The following is a 16,450-nucleotide window of genomic DNA, read 5'->3' as shown; positions in this document are numbered from 1 at the left end:
TTGTCTGCGTCTGCATCAGATTGTGCGTCTTACCCCGCAGCTCGCAAGTTGCCTTGACCGCCTACCTTTCGTGGGAAATGCTGCGAAGACTGGGCCGCCTTCCTGCCATCCTCTTTGCCTTTTCCATCTTGGGGGAACATCATCACACTTGTGGTCAAGGTCCAACCTCACGTGTCCTGTATGTGATAAAAGAGGGATGCGTGTGGTCAGACCTAGCCCACAAGCCCTGTATCCTCCTCACACACAGCCGTGACATGCCATCCGGTTGCCATCTTCACCAGCTTGGGTTCCATCCATCCATCTCCTCATCATCATCATCACCATCAGCGGTCAAGCATTTACATGTTGCATCGGTCATATATCACTAGACAACAGGGAGAAAAAATACAGTTACTTTTCAAATGTTTGGATCTAGCTGAGACGAAATAATAAAGCTTAAGTGTTAACATGCATGCAGAGAGCTTGTGGTTGCTTGCTGGATCACAGGATTGCTTTAATGCAGCGTTTCTCAATCTGGGGGTCGGGATCCCTGGGGCAGAATCATGAGGGGGGTGTCAGAGGGATTGCCAAAGACCCATCAGAAAACACAATATTTTCTGTTGGTCATGGGGGTTCTGTGTGGGAAGTTTGCCCCAACTCTGCGTTGGTAGCATTCAAAACCAATCCAGCATTTTCTGTGTGCCAAGTTTGGTTCAATTCAATTGTTGGTGGAACTCAGAATGCTCTTTGATTGTAGGTGAACTATAAATCCCAGCAACTACAACTTCCAAATGTCAAGGTATATTTCACCCAAAACTCCACCAATGTTCACATTTGGGCATATTGAGTATTCATGCCAAGTTTGGTCCATAGTCATCATTCTTTGAGTCCACAGTGCTCTCTGGATGTAGGTGAACTACAACTCCCAAACTCAAAGTCTAATGCCCACCAAACCCTTCCGGTATTTTCTGTTGGTCATGAGGGTCTGTGTGCCAAATTTGGTTCAATTCCATCGTTGGTGGAGTTCAGAATGCTCTTTAATTGTAGGTGAACTCTAAATCCCAGCAAATACAACTCCCAAATGTCAAGATCTATTTTCCCCAAACTTCACCAGTTTTCACATTTGGGCATATTGAGAATTCATGCCAAGTTTGGTCCAGATCCATCATTGTTTGAGTCCATAGTGCTGTCTGGATGTAGGTGATCTACAACTCCAAAACTCAAGGTCAAAGCCCACCAAACCCTTCCAGTATTTTCTGTTGGCCATGGAAGTTCTGTGTGCCAAATTTGGTTCAATTCCATCGTTGGTGGAGTTCAGAATGCTCTTTGATTGTAGGTGAACTCTAAATCCCAGCAACTGCAACACCCAAATGTCAAGGTCTATTTTCCCCAAACTTCACCAGTTTTCACATTTGGGCATATTGAAAATTCATGTAGAATTTGGTCCAGATCCATCGTTGTTTGAGTCCACAGTGCTCTCTAGATGTAAGTGAACTACAACTCCCAAACTCAAGGTCTAATGCCCACCAAACCCTTACAGTATTTTCTGTTGGTCATGGGAGTTCTGTGTGCCAAATTAGGTTCATTTCTATCATTGGTGGAGTTCGGAATGCTCTTTGATTGTAGGTGAACTCTAAATCCCAGCAACTACAACTTCCAAATGTCAAGGTCTATTTTCCCCAAACTTCACCAGTTTTCATGTTTGGGCATATTGAAAATTCATGCCAAGTTTGGTCTAGATCCATCATTGTTTGAGTCCACAGTGCTCTTTAGATGTAAGTGAACTACAACTCCCAAACTCAAGGTCTAATGCCCACCAAACCCTTACAGTATTTTCTGTTGGTCATGGGAGTTCTGTGTGCCAAATTTGGTTCAATTCCATCATTGGTGAAGTTCGGAATGCTTTTTGATTGTAGGTGAACTCTAAATCCCAGCAATTACAACTCCCAAATGTCACCAGTGTTCCCCCCAAACTTCACCAGTTTTCACATTTGGGCATATTGAGTATTCATGCCAAGTTGGTCCAGAGCCATCATTCTTTGAGTCCACAGTGCTCTCTGGATGTAGGTGAACTACAACTCCTAAACTCAAGGTCAATGCCCACCAAACCCTTCCAGTATTTTCTGTTGGTCATGGGAGTTCTGTGTCCCAGGTTTGGTTCAATTCCATTTTTGATGGAACTCAGAATGATCTTTGATTGTAGGTGAACTCTAAATCCCAGCAATTACAACTCCCAAATGTCACCAGTGTTCCCCCCAAACTTCACCAGTTTTCACATTTGGGCATATTGAGTATTCATGCCAAGTTGGTCCAGAGCCATCATTCTTTGAGTCCACAGTGCTCTCTGGATGTAGGTGAACTACAACTCCCAAACTCAAGGTCTAATGTCCACCAAACCCTTCCAGTATTTTCTGTAGGTGAACTATAAATCCCAGCAAATACAACTCCCAAATGACAAATTCAATCCCCCAACCCCACCAGTACTCAAATTTGAGAATTTGTGCCAAATTTGGTCCAGTGAATGACAATATATCTTGCATATCAGATATTTACATGACAATTCCTAACAGGAGCAAAATTATAATTAATGTTCTGGTTGGGGGTTGTAGCATGAGGAAGGTTGAGAAACACTGCTTTAATGCATGAAATTATATAGTGTTTGGAGATCGATTGGTGCAAATAGACATGTCGCTGGTATTATTTGAAACCAATGTTTACATTAACGTCTGACCTGCCACTGTGCTTCACATTTATTGTTATTCTTCCATGTCATCAAGTCGGTTTTGAATTATGACAACCTTGCGAACGAGAGAACGTCATGATAGCCACAGTCCTGCAGACTCAGGATCGTGGCTCAATTGACTGACTCAATGCGCCTGTCACACAGCGTTATTTTTTCCTACCAAGTTTAATGTTTCCAAGCATGATCATATTTCCTACTGAGTTGTGTTGTCTCACAATGCGTCCAGAGTACAATAGCCTCACCACTTCATCACATGAGGCAGGGAAGTGTGTGGCAGAGGAGAGCAGAAGAGAGCTCAGTCTTACTTGGTTTTTTAATGAAACCGATGTTTTCTCTTCCTTCTTTCTCTCAGTTTCCTTTCCGTATGCTTTCACGCTGCAGAGATTTGGCCCTACCCACCATCCCTACTCGTTGTTGAAAACAGGGAGAGAGGGTTCAAGGAAAGCAGCACTCTCTCCCTGTCTCCCTCCCTCCCTCTCTTGGCTGCCTCAGAATGGGATGGACCTTAGAAAACTATAACTCCCAGGAGCACATAGTATGGAGCTATGGTATTTAAAGAGGGGTACAAGAGCATTCATTGGGATGCAAATGTGAGTAGAGCAATAGGTACCGCTCCAGAGGGAAAGAACGGCGCTCCATGCAGTCATGCTGACCACATGACCTTGGAGGTGTCTACGGACAATGCCGGCTCTTCGGCTTAGAAATGGAGATGAGCACCAGAGTCCCAGAGTTGGACACGACTGAACTTAACGTCAAGCAAGTGTGAATGTTGCAATTAGTAAGCTTGATTAGCATTGAGTCGTCTTGCAGTTGCAAAGTCAGGGTATTTGTTAGCTGTTGTTGCCTGGAGACATCCTCTGTTTGGGAGGTGTTACCTGGCACTTGACTGTTTGCTGTCTGGAATTCCCCTGTTGCCGAGTAGTGTTTTTTATTTACTGTCTGGATTCTGGTGGTTTTAAATACTGGTAACCAGATTTTTTGAGAGCTCTGATGGCGCAGTGGGCTAAACCACTGAGCTGCTGAATTTGCTGACCAAAAGGTTGGCAGTTCGAATCTGGGGAGTGGGGTGAGCTCCTGCTGTTAACCCCAGCTCCTGCCAACCTAGCAGGTCGAAAACATGTAAGTATGAGTAGATCAATAGGTACCACTTTTGTAGGAAAGTAATGGCACCCTCTCTTGGCTGCCTCACAGAGAATGGGATGGACCTTAGAAAACTATAACTCCCAGGAGCACATAGTACGGAGCTATGGTATTTAAAGAGGGGTACAAGAGCATTCATTGGGATGCAAATGTGAGTAGATCAATAGGTACCGCTCCAGCGGGAAAGAACGGCGCTCCATGCAGTCATGCTGACCACATGACCTTGGAGGTGTCTACGGACAATGCCGGCTCTTCGGCTTAGAAATGGAGATGAGCACCAGAGTCCCAGAGTTGGACACGACTGAACTTAACGTCAAGCAAGTGTGAATGTTGCAATTAGTAAGCTTGATTAGCATTGAGTCGTCTTGCAGTTGCAAAGTCAGGGTATTTGTTAGCTGTTGTTGCCTGGAGACATCCTCTGTTTGGGAGGTGTTACCTGGCACTTGACTGTTTGCTGTCTGGAATTCCCCTGTTGCCGAGTAGTGTTTTTTATTTACTGTCTGGATTCTGGTGGTTTTAAATACTGGTAACCAGATTTTTTGAGAGCTCTGATGGCGCAGTGGGCTAAACCACTGAGCTGCTGAATTTGCTGACCAAAAGGTTGGCAGTTCGAATCTGGGGAGTGGGGTGAGCTCCTGCTGTTAACCCCAGCTCCTGCCAACCTAGCAGGTCGAAAACATGTAAGTATGAGTAGATCAATAGGTACCACTTTTGTAGGAAAGTAATGGCACCCTCTCTTGGCTGCCTCACAGAGAATGGGATGGACCTTAGAAAACTATAACTCCCAGGAGCACATAGTACGGAGCTATGGTATTTAAAGAGGGGTACAAGAGCATTCATTGGGATGCAAATGTGAGTAGATCAATAGGTACCGCTCCAGCGGGAAAGAACGGCGCTCCATGCAGTCATGCTGACCACATGACCTTGGAGGTGTCTACGGACAATGCTGGCTCTTCGGCTTAGAAATGGAGATGAGCACCAGAGTCCCAGAGTTGGACACGACTGGACTTAACGTCAGGGGAAAACCTTTCCCTTTACCCTACAAGAGCATTCATTCCGTAGTGTAAATACACCAAGAGAAGCATATGAACCTTGGGAAACTATAACTGGATGAAACCTCTGTCTTCAATTTTCCTTTGCATGGTTTTTCAGCCCATTTCCTTTCCTGCCTAAATCTTCTGGAAGGCCCTGTAAGACACGAGGGGAGGAATACAATCTCATGCGTGTTCTCCTTTTTCTAGAATGGGTTGAATGCTTTGCACCTGGCCTCCAAAGAGGGGCATGTGAAGATGGTGGCGGAGCTGCTACACAAGGAGATTGTTCTGGAAACCACCACGAAGGTAAGGCCCATAGAAGCATAGAGTTTTTCCCACCCCAGTTTTTGTGTATATATATATGTGAGTCTTCTCCCATCTTTGTTTATTAATAAATCCTTCCTTCCTCCCTGAATCAAGACATAGGAGAAGCCCTAAAATGTGTTGTCAATGTAACCCTCTATAAGGGCTGTGGGGCCATTGTCTGTGACCTGGGGGTCATCCTGCAAAACCAGTTTAAATGATTAGATTAACCCTCCCAGGAATGTTTGGGGTTGGGCTGGGGCTGGACTTCACTGAGACTCAGTCAAGATAATAATAATAATAATAATAACACTAATACTTTATTTATACCCCGCTACCATCTCCCCAAGGGACTCGGTGCGGCTTACATGAGGCCGAGCCCAAATACAACAGTACAATCAATAATAACAACAACAACAGTACAAGCAATTAAATAAAAAAACATAGACAATAAAATATACAACATTAGCAGTAAGACAACACACAGTTAAAAACAGTGGGAAGGCCAAATGTAAAGTAAAAATGGGGAATAATGCTGGGACATGGATGAAAAGGTGATAGTGGCGTTTGTGGAAGGGCATACGAGCAGACCTAAAACTATAAAGTGCTCGGAGGACAAAGTGCTATGGGGTCATTATTCCGGGAAGGCACACTGGAACAACCACGTCTTCAAGCTCCTCCTAAAGACTGCCAGAATTGGGGACTGTCTGATATCTTTAGGGAGAGAGTTCCAGAGTCGAGGGGCCATCACCGAAAAGGCCCTCTCTCTCGTCCCCACCAATTGTGCCTGTGAGGCTGGTGGGATCGAGAGCAGGGCCTCTCCGGAAGATCGAAGGGATCGTGTGGGTTCATATACAGAGATGCGGTCATACAGGTAGGCAGGTCCCAAACCGTTCAGGGCTTTGTAGGTAAGAACCTGCACCTTGAATTGGGTCCGGTAGATGAATGGCAGCCAGTGGAGCTCCTTGAACAGGAGGGATGACCGCTCTCTGTAAGGAGCCCCAGTTAACAACCTGGCCTCCACCCGTTGAATCATCTGAAATTTCCGGGCCATTTTCAAGGGCAGCCCCACGTAGAGTGCATTGCAGTAATCCAGTCTAGAGGTGACTAAGGTGTGGACACTTTGGCGAGATCCGCCTTCACGAGGTACGGTCGCAGTTGGCGCACGAGTCTTAATTGTGCAAAGGCCCTCCCGGCCACCACCGACGCCTGAGCCTCAAACATAAGTGAAGAATCCAGGAGGACCCCCAAACTGCGGACTTGTGAGCATTAGATTCAAGTAAATAAGGTGGTACTTATTCCTCTCTCCAGGGAATTTTGAGTGCAGGTTGATAGAAAGGTGTCTGAAGGCTTTCGCAGCACTTTCCCCAAAGTTTCCTGGTTTTGTTTTTTTGTCATTAAATTGCTATGTAAGCAATCTATAGTGTATATGTATACTGTGAAGTTAAATTGCATTTGTTCTTTGTCTTCCACATAATGTCCATTACAGAAAGGGAACACGGCATTGCACATCGCTGCCCTTGCTGGGCAAGAGGACGTGGTGCGGGAATTGGTGAACTTCGGGGCAAATGTCAATGCACAGTCACAGGTGAGCAACCTCTATAGTAATAATAATAATAATAATAATAATAATAATAATAATAATAATAGTTTTACCCACCCCTCAGGGATCAAGGTGAGGTATAACACAACAACAACAACAACAACAACAACAGCAACATACTTTATTTACATTCCGCTCTATCTCCCTGAGGGGATGCAGGGCAGATTACAGAACAAATATACAGCAAACATTCAATTTGGGGGGGGGGGGGTTGTGCTTGCGCCTTCAATGTTCCCTCCAGTTACCGCCCAGTTTCGAATCTCTCATTCCTGGGCAAGGTGATGGAGAGGGCAGCAGCGGAGCAGTTGCAACAATTCCTAGATGACACAGCCGAACTAGATCCCTTCCAGTCCGGCTTCCGTGCGGGGCATGGGACAGAGACTGTGCTGGTCTCCATCACGGATCACCTTCGATGCCAGCTTGACCAGGGCGGGTGGGCGCTGCTTGTGTTATTGGATCTCACAGCAGCATTTGACACAGTCGACTACAATCTTTTGCTGCTGTTGGAGTCAGAGGGAGAGCTTTAAACTGGCTGTCCTCCTTTCTTCACAACCATGGACAGCGAGTGGAGAGGGGAGGCCTGGTCTCAGAGAGGTCCCCCCTCTCTCTCTTGTGGGGTTCCTCAGGGGCCATTCTCTCCCCTCTGTTGTTTAACATCTATATGCGACCACTTGTTCAGCTGGTTCGAGGTTTTGGGCTTGAGTGTTACCAGTACGCCGATGACACTCAGCTGGTGCTGAAGATGGAAGGCCAACTGGACTCTGTACCCGATTATTTCCATCCGTGCCTCGAGGCCGTGACTGGATGGCTGTGTGCCAGCAGGTTGAGGGTGAATCCAGCAAAGATGGAGATCCTATGGCTGGGTTGACCGGGCAGTGGGGACATCCAGCTGCCTACCCTGGATGGCGAGGCACTACGCCCGTCATCGTTGGTACAGAGTCTGGGTGTCCTTTTGGACCCTCTACTGACGATGGAGGCCCAGGTCTCCCGCTGCTGTGAGCAGAACCTCCTTCCTTCTTTCACCTGCGGCAGGCTAGACGGCTGTCCCCCTCCCTGTCCAGGGACGACCTTGCTACGGTGATCCAGGCTACGGTCATCTCAAGACTGGACTACTGTAACACCCTCTACATTGGCCTTCCTCTGTCGGTGATCCGGAAGCTCAAGTTGGTACAAAATGCAGCTGCTCGGCTTCTTGCGGGAATTCCGATGAGATGCCACATAACACCAATCTGACTACAGCTGCACTGGTTACCAATTGAGCACCGGATCACTTTCAAAGGGATGGGACTCACCTTTAAGGCCTTGCATGGTCTGGGGCCGATGTACCTGAGGGACCGCCTCACCCCCTCCCAACCCCAGACATCCCTCCATTCTGAGGACCAAGATTTGTGGGAAATTCCCAGTGTCAAGACCTTGCGTCTAACGGCAACCAGACGCAGAGCCTTTACAGCAGTGGCACCATCACTCTGGAACACTCTGCCACCTGAAGTCCATGCCTTGCGGGACTTATCAGAGTTCCGCAGGGCATGTAAGACATATTTGTTTTGACAGGCTTTTGATCTTTGATATTGCCGTTTTTAGATTTTAGTCTGTTCTGGTAAGCCCTAGGGGAGTGGCGGCATATACGTTTGAATAACAAACAAACAAACAAACAAATAAAATGTTTAACATTTTCACAAATGGCCAGCCACTGCCAGAAGGGACAGGGACTTTCATCTATGCTGACGATCATGCCATCACCAGTCAAGCAGGGAGCTTTGAAATGGTTGCTTTCCGAAGCTAGAAACAATATCATACGAAAGCTGACTGGCACAACCATATATATACAAACATATACAGACATACACAGAGGCTATTTAACTTTTACTGGCCACCAGGGGAGCTGTCGCTTTCCTTGTCCATCTGCGACGCTAATGAAGCACTTCCACATTCCCCGCATGCTTCCCTGCTGGAATGCTTTGCTGGATCTTCTTTATGGCCTCATAAATCAGTTAATTTAGCCTCCCCACACTTTAAGGTGGTACCTAATTTTTCTACTTGACAGATGCAACTGTCTTTCGGGTTGCAAAGGTCAACAACAGGCTACACAATTGCTTGGAAACCCACTCCAACCCGGGCTGGCTTTGAATTCATGACTTTTTGGTCAGAGTGATCTTAATGCAGCTGACACTCAGCCAGCTGCGCCACAATCCCGGTGCCCTTGGTCGGCCCCTCTTCCTTTTTCCTTCCATTTTCCCCAGCATCATTGCCTTCTCCAAGCTTTCCTGTCTTCTCATTTTGTGGCCAAAGTACTTCATCTTGGCCTCTACTATCCTTCCCTCCAATGAGCAGTCGGGCTTTATTTCCTGAAGGATGGAATGGTTGGATCTTCTCCCTGTCCAAGGAACTATAAATCCCAGCAACTATAACTCTCAAATGACATAATCAACCCCCCCCCCCCCCCAAATTCAAATTTGGGCATATCAGGTATTTGTGCCAAATTTGGTCCAGTAAATGAAAATACATCCTGCATATCAGATATTTATGATGTTCAATGTATTGTCGAAGGCTTTCATGGCCGGAATCACTGGGTTGTTGTGGGGTTTTTTGGGTTAAATACCATGGTCTAGAGGCATTCTCTCCTGACGTTTCTCCTGCATCTATGGCAAGCACCGTCAGAGGTAGTGAGGTCTGTTGGAACTAGGAAAAAGAGGTTTATATATCTGTGGAATGACCAGGGTGGGACAGAGAACTCTTGTCTGTTGGGACTTGGTGTGAATGTTTCAACTGACCACCTTGATTAGCATATAATGGTCTGACAGTGCCTGGAGAAAACTTTTGTTGAGAGGTGATTAGATGTCCTTATTTGTTTCCTCTCTGTTGTTTTGCTGTTGTAATTTTAGAATTTTTTAATACTGGTAGCCAGATTGTGTTCATTTTCATGGTTTCTTCCTTTCTGTTGAAATTGTCCACATGCTTCTTGTGGATTTCAGTGGCTTCTCTGTGTCGTCTGACATGGTGGTTGTGAGAGTGGTCCAGCATTTCTGTGTTCTCAAATAATATGCTGTGTCCAGGCTGGTTCATCAGGTGCTCTGCTATGGCTGACTTCTCTGGTTGGAGTAGTTTGCAGTGCCTTTCATGTTCCTTGATTTGTGTTTGGGGGATTCTGCTGCGTTTGGGGGTCCCTCTGTAGACTTGTCCACAGCTGCATGGTACATGGTAGACTCCTGCAGAAGTGAGAGAATCCCTCTTGTCCTTTGCTGAATGCAGCATTTGTTGGGTTTTCTTGGTGGGTCTGGAGATAGTTTGTATGTTGTGTTTCCTCATCAGCTTCCCTCTGCGGTCAGTGGTCCCCTTGATGTCTGGCAAGAACAGGTTTGTGGAACAGACCTCACTACCTCTGAGGATGCTTGCCATAGATGCAGTTGAAACGTTAGGAGAGAATGCCTCTAGACCAGGGGTCCTCAAACTACGGCCCGCGGGCCACTTCCAGCCAGCCAAGGGCACTTATCCGGCCCGCAGAGGAGGAGCACCCCCCCACACACACACAGTGCCCCTCCCTTGGCTATCTGTCAGGCCTGATGGGCAGCATGAGCTAGACAAGGGCAGCTGCTCCCCGCGGCCTACTCATGAGTAAAGCACCTCATGAGGTGCTTTACGCATGAGTAGGCCGCGCGGGGCTGCTCCTCCCTTGGCTGGCAGCGTGAGCCAGCCAAGGGAGGCTGCCCCGGCGCTCCATGCAGTCATGCTGGCCACATGACCTTGGAGGTGTCTACGGACAACGCCGGCTCTTCGACTTAGAAATGCAGATGAGCCCCACACCCCAGAGTCAGACACGACTGGACTTCATGTCAGAGGAAAACCTTTCAGTAGGAAAATTGTGGAAGATCCAGGGTGGGAGAAAGAACTCTTGTCTGTTGGAGGTAGGTATGAATGTTTCAATTGGCCACCTTGATGACCATTTCATAGCCTGATGGTTTTTAGGGAGAATCCTTTGTTGAGAGGGGATTAGCTGGCCCTGATTGTTTCTTGTCTGGAGTTCCCCTGTGTTTGAGTGTTGTTCTTTATTTACAGTTATAATTTTAGAGTTTTTTAAATACTGGTAGCCAGATTTTGTTCAGACTAGAAAGAGGAAGATTTCCCATTCTCTGCTCCTGGAATTACTGCCTAAAGAGGGCGAGAAAGAACCCCCTCCCTCGAAGGGCCCTTCCACACTGCAAAATCAGATAGGTGCAATGTGCAGAGGAATTTTTTAATTGATTTAAAAAAAACGTATAGTCCAGCCCTCCAACGGTCTGAGGGACAGTGAACTGGCTCCCGGTTTAAAAAGTTTGAGGACTCCTGCTCTAGACCATGGCCATATACCCGAAAAAAAATACAACAACCCATTTATGATGTTATTTATGATGTTATGTTTTGGGGTGACCATAACATGAGGAAGTGTATGAAGCGGTCTTGGCAATAGAAAGATCTGTTACTCCTTCTCACCTGTCACCAAGGAGGCTGTCCAGACCTTGAACCGGTGCTTGGCTGCTGTGTCGGACTGGATGAGAGCTAACAAATTGAAACTGAATCCAGACAAGACAGATGTCCTCCTGGTCAGTCGTAAGACCGAACAGGGCACAGGGTTACAGCCTGTGCTGGACGGGGTTACACTCTCCCTGAAGATGCAGGTTTGCAGCTTGGGAGTGATCCTGGACTCATCACTGAGCCTGGAAGCCCAGGTCTCAGCGGTGTGCACCAGTTGCGCCTGTACCTTGGGAAGTCTGATCTGGCCACAGTGGTCCACGCTCTTGTTACATCCCTAATAGACTACTGCAACACACTCTACGTGGGGTTGCCCTTGAAGACTGTTCGGAAACTTCAACTGGTCCAGCGAGCGGCAGCCAGATTACTCACTGGAGCGTCATACAGGGAGCACACCACCCCCTGTTGTGTCAGTTCCACTGGCTGCCGGTTCAGTTCCGAGCACAATTCAAGGTGCTGGTTTTGACCTAGAAAACCCTGTACGGTTCCGGGCCAGTGTATCCGTCCGAACGTATCTCCCTCTACGTCCCACCCCGGAGTCTGTGATCATCTGGGGAGGACCTGCTCTCGACCCCACCGCTATCACAAGTGAGGTTGGTGGGGACGAGGAGCAGGGCCTTCTCGGTGGTGGCCCCTCACCTGTGGAACTCACTCCCGGAGGAAATTAGGGCATCAACATCCCTCCTCTCCTTCAGGAGGAAAGTAAAGACGTGGTTGTGGGACCAGGCCTTTGGGCAATCTGGCAACTAGATAAGGACAATCAAACGACTAGGAGTGACAGGACTGAGAATGTGGAATTGGAATTTGGACTATGAGATAGCGAACGCTGACTGTCTTTGAGGAGTCATTGGGTTTGTATTGTTTTATTGGTTTTAGGGTTGTAATGCAGGAATTGTTGTTTAACTGCTCAACTGTTTAACTGTTTAATTGATGTTATTTTGTGTTACTACTGTTATGTGATGCTGGCATCGAATTGTGCCTTTGTAAGCCGCCCTGAGTCCCCTTTGGGGTGAGAAGGGCCGGATAGAAGAAACCGAAATAAATACATAATAAATAAAGGCCGAGAAGCACTGCTGAGTGTATATAGCACAGGAGGGGAGAGGTCCTGTCCTTTTGGGAACGTCAGGAGCCCTCTGCCGGCCATGGAGGGAGACGGCCTGCTTGCAACCGACCGCCTGCCTTCTTGCATTTGGGTTATGTAAGTAGGCATCTGAAGGTCAAAGAAATGCTGGGGAGACAGGGAGAAATAGGGTGAGACACTGAGGCAGGATTCAGAATGGGAGGCTTTGGAGTCTCCCCAAAGAGCGGAATTCCTATTTCCAGGGCTGGCTGGGGATCCGTCCTTCTGGCAGAGAACAGCAGCAGCCCTTTCTCTGCCTGCAGTTGGCACTTCTGAATCATTTTTGGAAAGGTCTCCGTGTTGGGTTCCACAAACATGAAACCATGCTGGTTTTGGGGGGTTGGCAGGGGATCGCTCTTAACAGGGGAAGGCAGCCTCTCCACCTGAGCTGGGGATCCTTTCTCTAAGCAGGTGAGTAAACAAACAGCTGGTGGTTCCAGCCGTTTGATGGACTGTATGCATTGCAACCCTGCTTGGCATTTTCAGGGTGCATATTTCCTTTCCTACCCTTGGTCGTTCCATTCCTCTTGGTTAAACAGGAATGAAGTTGATCCAAAATGCAGGAAAAAAAATCGCCCAGATGTTTTCTGCATTGATTGCCACACTTCCCTTTCTGAATCCTGTTTTCCTTGTCCTAAAAGCCCTATACCTGACCCCACGTTGATTCTGATTGTGTTCTACGTGGTCACAAGACCACTCCAGGTGTTATGGTGTTTGTGAGTTTGGGTTTCGAAATGCAAACGGTGCCTATACTTCTCCCCTTCCCAAGACTTTTTTTTTTTGGGTGTTGCTATTGGCTTTATTCGAGTCGACTTTGATTCTTGGTGACCCCACAAATGAGAGACCCCCCCAGTCCCCCTCTCCTCAACTGCATATACACACACACACATACAAACACACATATATATACACACACATACAAATACACAGACATACATACACACATATACATACTCCGTGTGTGTGTATATATATGGAGTTACATTTTTAAAATGTACCTATTCCAACTTACACACACACACATATACATACACTCACATATACATGCACACATATATACATGCAAACACAGTCCTTCATATATGTGTATGTATGTGTGTGTATATATATAGAGAGAGAGTGTACCTATTCGAACTTACACATATACTTACACACATATACATGCACACACACATATATATACGATTCCAACTTCCACACACATACACATACATACACTCACATATACATGCACACATATATACATACATGCAAACATACTCCTTCATATGTGTGTATGTATGTTTATGTGTATATATATAGAGAGAGAGTGTGTACCTATTCCAACTTACACATATACATACACACATATACATGCACACACACATATATATACAATTCCAACTTCCACACACATACACATACATACACTCACATATACATGCACACATATATACATACATGCAAACATACTCCTTCATATGTGTGTATGTATGTTTATGTGTATATATAGAGAGAGACTTCCACACACATACACATACATACACTCACATATACATGCACACATATATACATACATGCAAACATACTCCTTCATATGTGTGTATGTATGTTTATGTGTATATATATATACACATAAACACATGTGTACCTATTCGAACTTACACATATACATACACACATATACATGCACACACACACATATATATACAATTACAACTTCCACACACATATACATACATACACTCACATATACATGCACACATATATACATACATGCAAACATACTCCTTCATATGTGTGTATGTATGTTTATGTGTATATATAGAGACATACATACACATACATACACACACATACACATACATACACTCACATATACATGCACACATATATACATACATGCAAACACAGTCCTTCATATATGTGTATGTATGTGTGTGTATATATATATAGAGAGAGTGTACCTATTCGAACTTACACATATACATACACACATATACATGCATACACACATATATATACAATTCCAACTTCCACACACATACACATACATACACTCACATATACATGCACACATATATACATACATGCAAACATACTCCTTCATATGTGTGTATGTATGTTTATGTGTATATATATAGAGAGAGTGTGTACCTATTCCAACTTACACATATACATACACACATATACATGCACACACACATATATATATACAATTACAACTTCTACACACATACACATACATATATACATACACTACATATACATGCGCACATATATACATGCATGCAAACATACTCCTTCATATGTGTGTATGTATGTGTGTGTATATATATAGAGAGAGTTACACATTAAAAGTGTACGTTCCAACTTAGAGAGGGAGAGAGTGTACCTATTCCAATTTACACATATATGTACACACATATACATGCACACACACATATATATATACAATTCCAACTTCCACACACATACACATACATATATACATACACTCACATATACATGCACACACATATATACATGTATGTAAACATACTCCTTCATATGTGTGTATGTATATGTGTGTATATATATATAGAGAGAGAGAGTTACACTTTAAAAATGTACCTATTCCAACTTACACATATACATATACATACACACACACACACACACACACACATATATATATATATATATATACACATACACATACATACATACACACACATACTCCTTCACGTGTGTGTGTGTGTGTGTGTGTGTGTATCTGGAGTCAAACTTTTAAAATGTACCTATTCCACACACACACATACATGTGTGTATGTATATATAGATATATAGATATATATATATATAGAGAGAGAGAGATACATGTATATATATATATATATATACACACACACACACACACACACAAACACACACACAAACAAACACATACACATACTCCATGTGTGTGTGTATGTATGTTTTGTGTAACATAAGGTAGGATTAACAACCCTGTAGTGTTTGTTTTGCTATTTGTGTCCCTGTTGAGAAGATTTCACCTCACTTTCTGTCCTTATGATATTTGGAATTTTGCAAAAAATAAATAAATTGGCTTGTTGTTGCTAAAGCTTCAGTGGAGACACTTTCCCCCCCGATAATAACTCTTCCAGGATCGAATTTCCCTTCCTTCCGAGGGGTAGATTTATCTCACTTCCTTTTGTCTCATAGTTCTTAACTATGACTCGTTTGTAAGTCAGGTGTTTGTAACTCAGGGACTGCCTGTATACTATAATATGCTGTTAAGCCATACTATTAATCCAAGGCATAATCTTTTGTACAGCTGCTCTGCATAAACCGCACTGAAACGAACGGGCACTGGAGGCTTTCCTCTCTATCCTGACAATATCTCTAGAAATCGTGCTTTGATCTATTCACTCTTCCCACAGTTGCATTTTTGTCCATGGTTGCAGCGTGTCGGCAGATGATAAAATCTGGCCACTCTGAACAATCTGTTTCTGTGTTGTCAAAGGCTTTCAAGCTGGAATCTCTGGGTTGCTGTGAGTCTTTTGGGCTGCCCGGCCATGTTCCAGAAACATTATCTCCTGACGTTTTGCCTGCATCTATGGCAGGCATCTTCAGAGGTTGTCAGGTCTGTTGGAAACTAGGCAAGTGGAACATCTACAACTCCCAAACTCAAGGTCAATGCCCACCAAACCCTTCCAGTATTTTCTGTTAGCCGTGGCAGTTCTATGTGCCAAGTTTGGTTCAATTCCCTCATTGGTGGAGTTCAGTATGCTCTTTGATTGTAGGAGAACTAAAAATCCCAGCAACTACAACTCTCAAATGTCAAGGTCTATTTCCCCCAAACTCCACCAGTGTTAACATTTGAGCATATTGAGTCTTTGTGCCAAGTTTGGGTCGGATCCATCATTGTTTGAGTCTGCAGGGCTCTCTGGATGAAGGTGAACTAAAGCTCCCAAACTCAAGGTTAATGCCCACCAAACCCTTCCAGTATTTTCTGTTAGCCGTGGCAGTTTTATGTGCCAAGTTTGGTTCAATTCCATCAT

At 45.0% G+C, this 16,450-nt stretch overlaps 1 protein-coding gene across 12 annotated transcripts in view; it reads left to right on the top strand.

The window, feature by feature from the left end:
• The window catches only part of ANK1 (ankyrin 1), a 324,523-nt gene that overhangs the window by 167,135 nt on the left and 140,938 nt on the right, over positions 1-16,450 (top strand). For 10 of the 12 annotated variants that reach the window (XM_067470656.1, XM_067470654.1, XM_067470650.1 and 7 more), the window contains 2 exons: positions 5,104-5,202; positions 6,689-6,787. In XM_067470656.1, coding sequence (XP_067326757.1) covers positions 5,104-5,202; positions 6,689-6,787 — 198 coding nt within the window. Of the gene's footprint in view, positions 1-5,103; positions 5,203-6,688; positions 6,788-12,432; positions 12,507-12,766; positions 12,840-16,450 lie in introns of those variants that run through there. The other 2 variants (XM_067470659.1, XM_067470660.1) reach the window with 2 other exon arrangements.

The sequence above is a fragment of the Anolis sagrei genome, chromosome 7, assembly GCF_037176765.1.
Source record: "Anolis sagrei isolate rAnoSag1 chromosome 7, rAnoSag1.mat, whole genome shotgun sequence".
Lineage (NCBI taxonomy): Eukaryota > Metazoa > Chordata > Lepidosauria > Squamata > Dactyloidae > Anolis > Anolis sagrei.
This window is presented reverse-complemented; position numbering and strand designations above follow the sequence as displayed.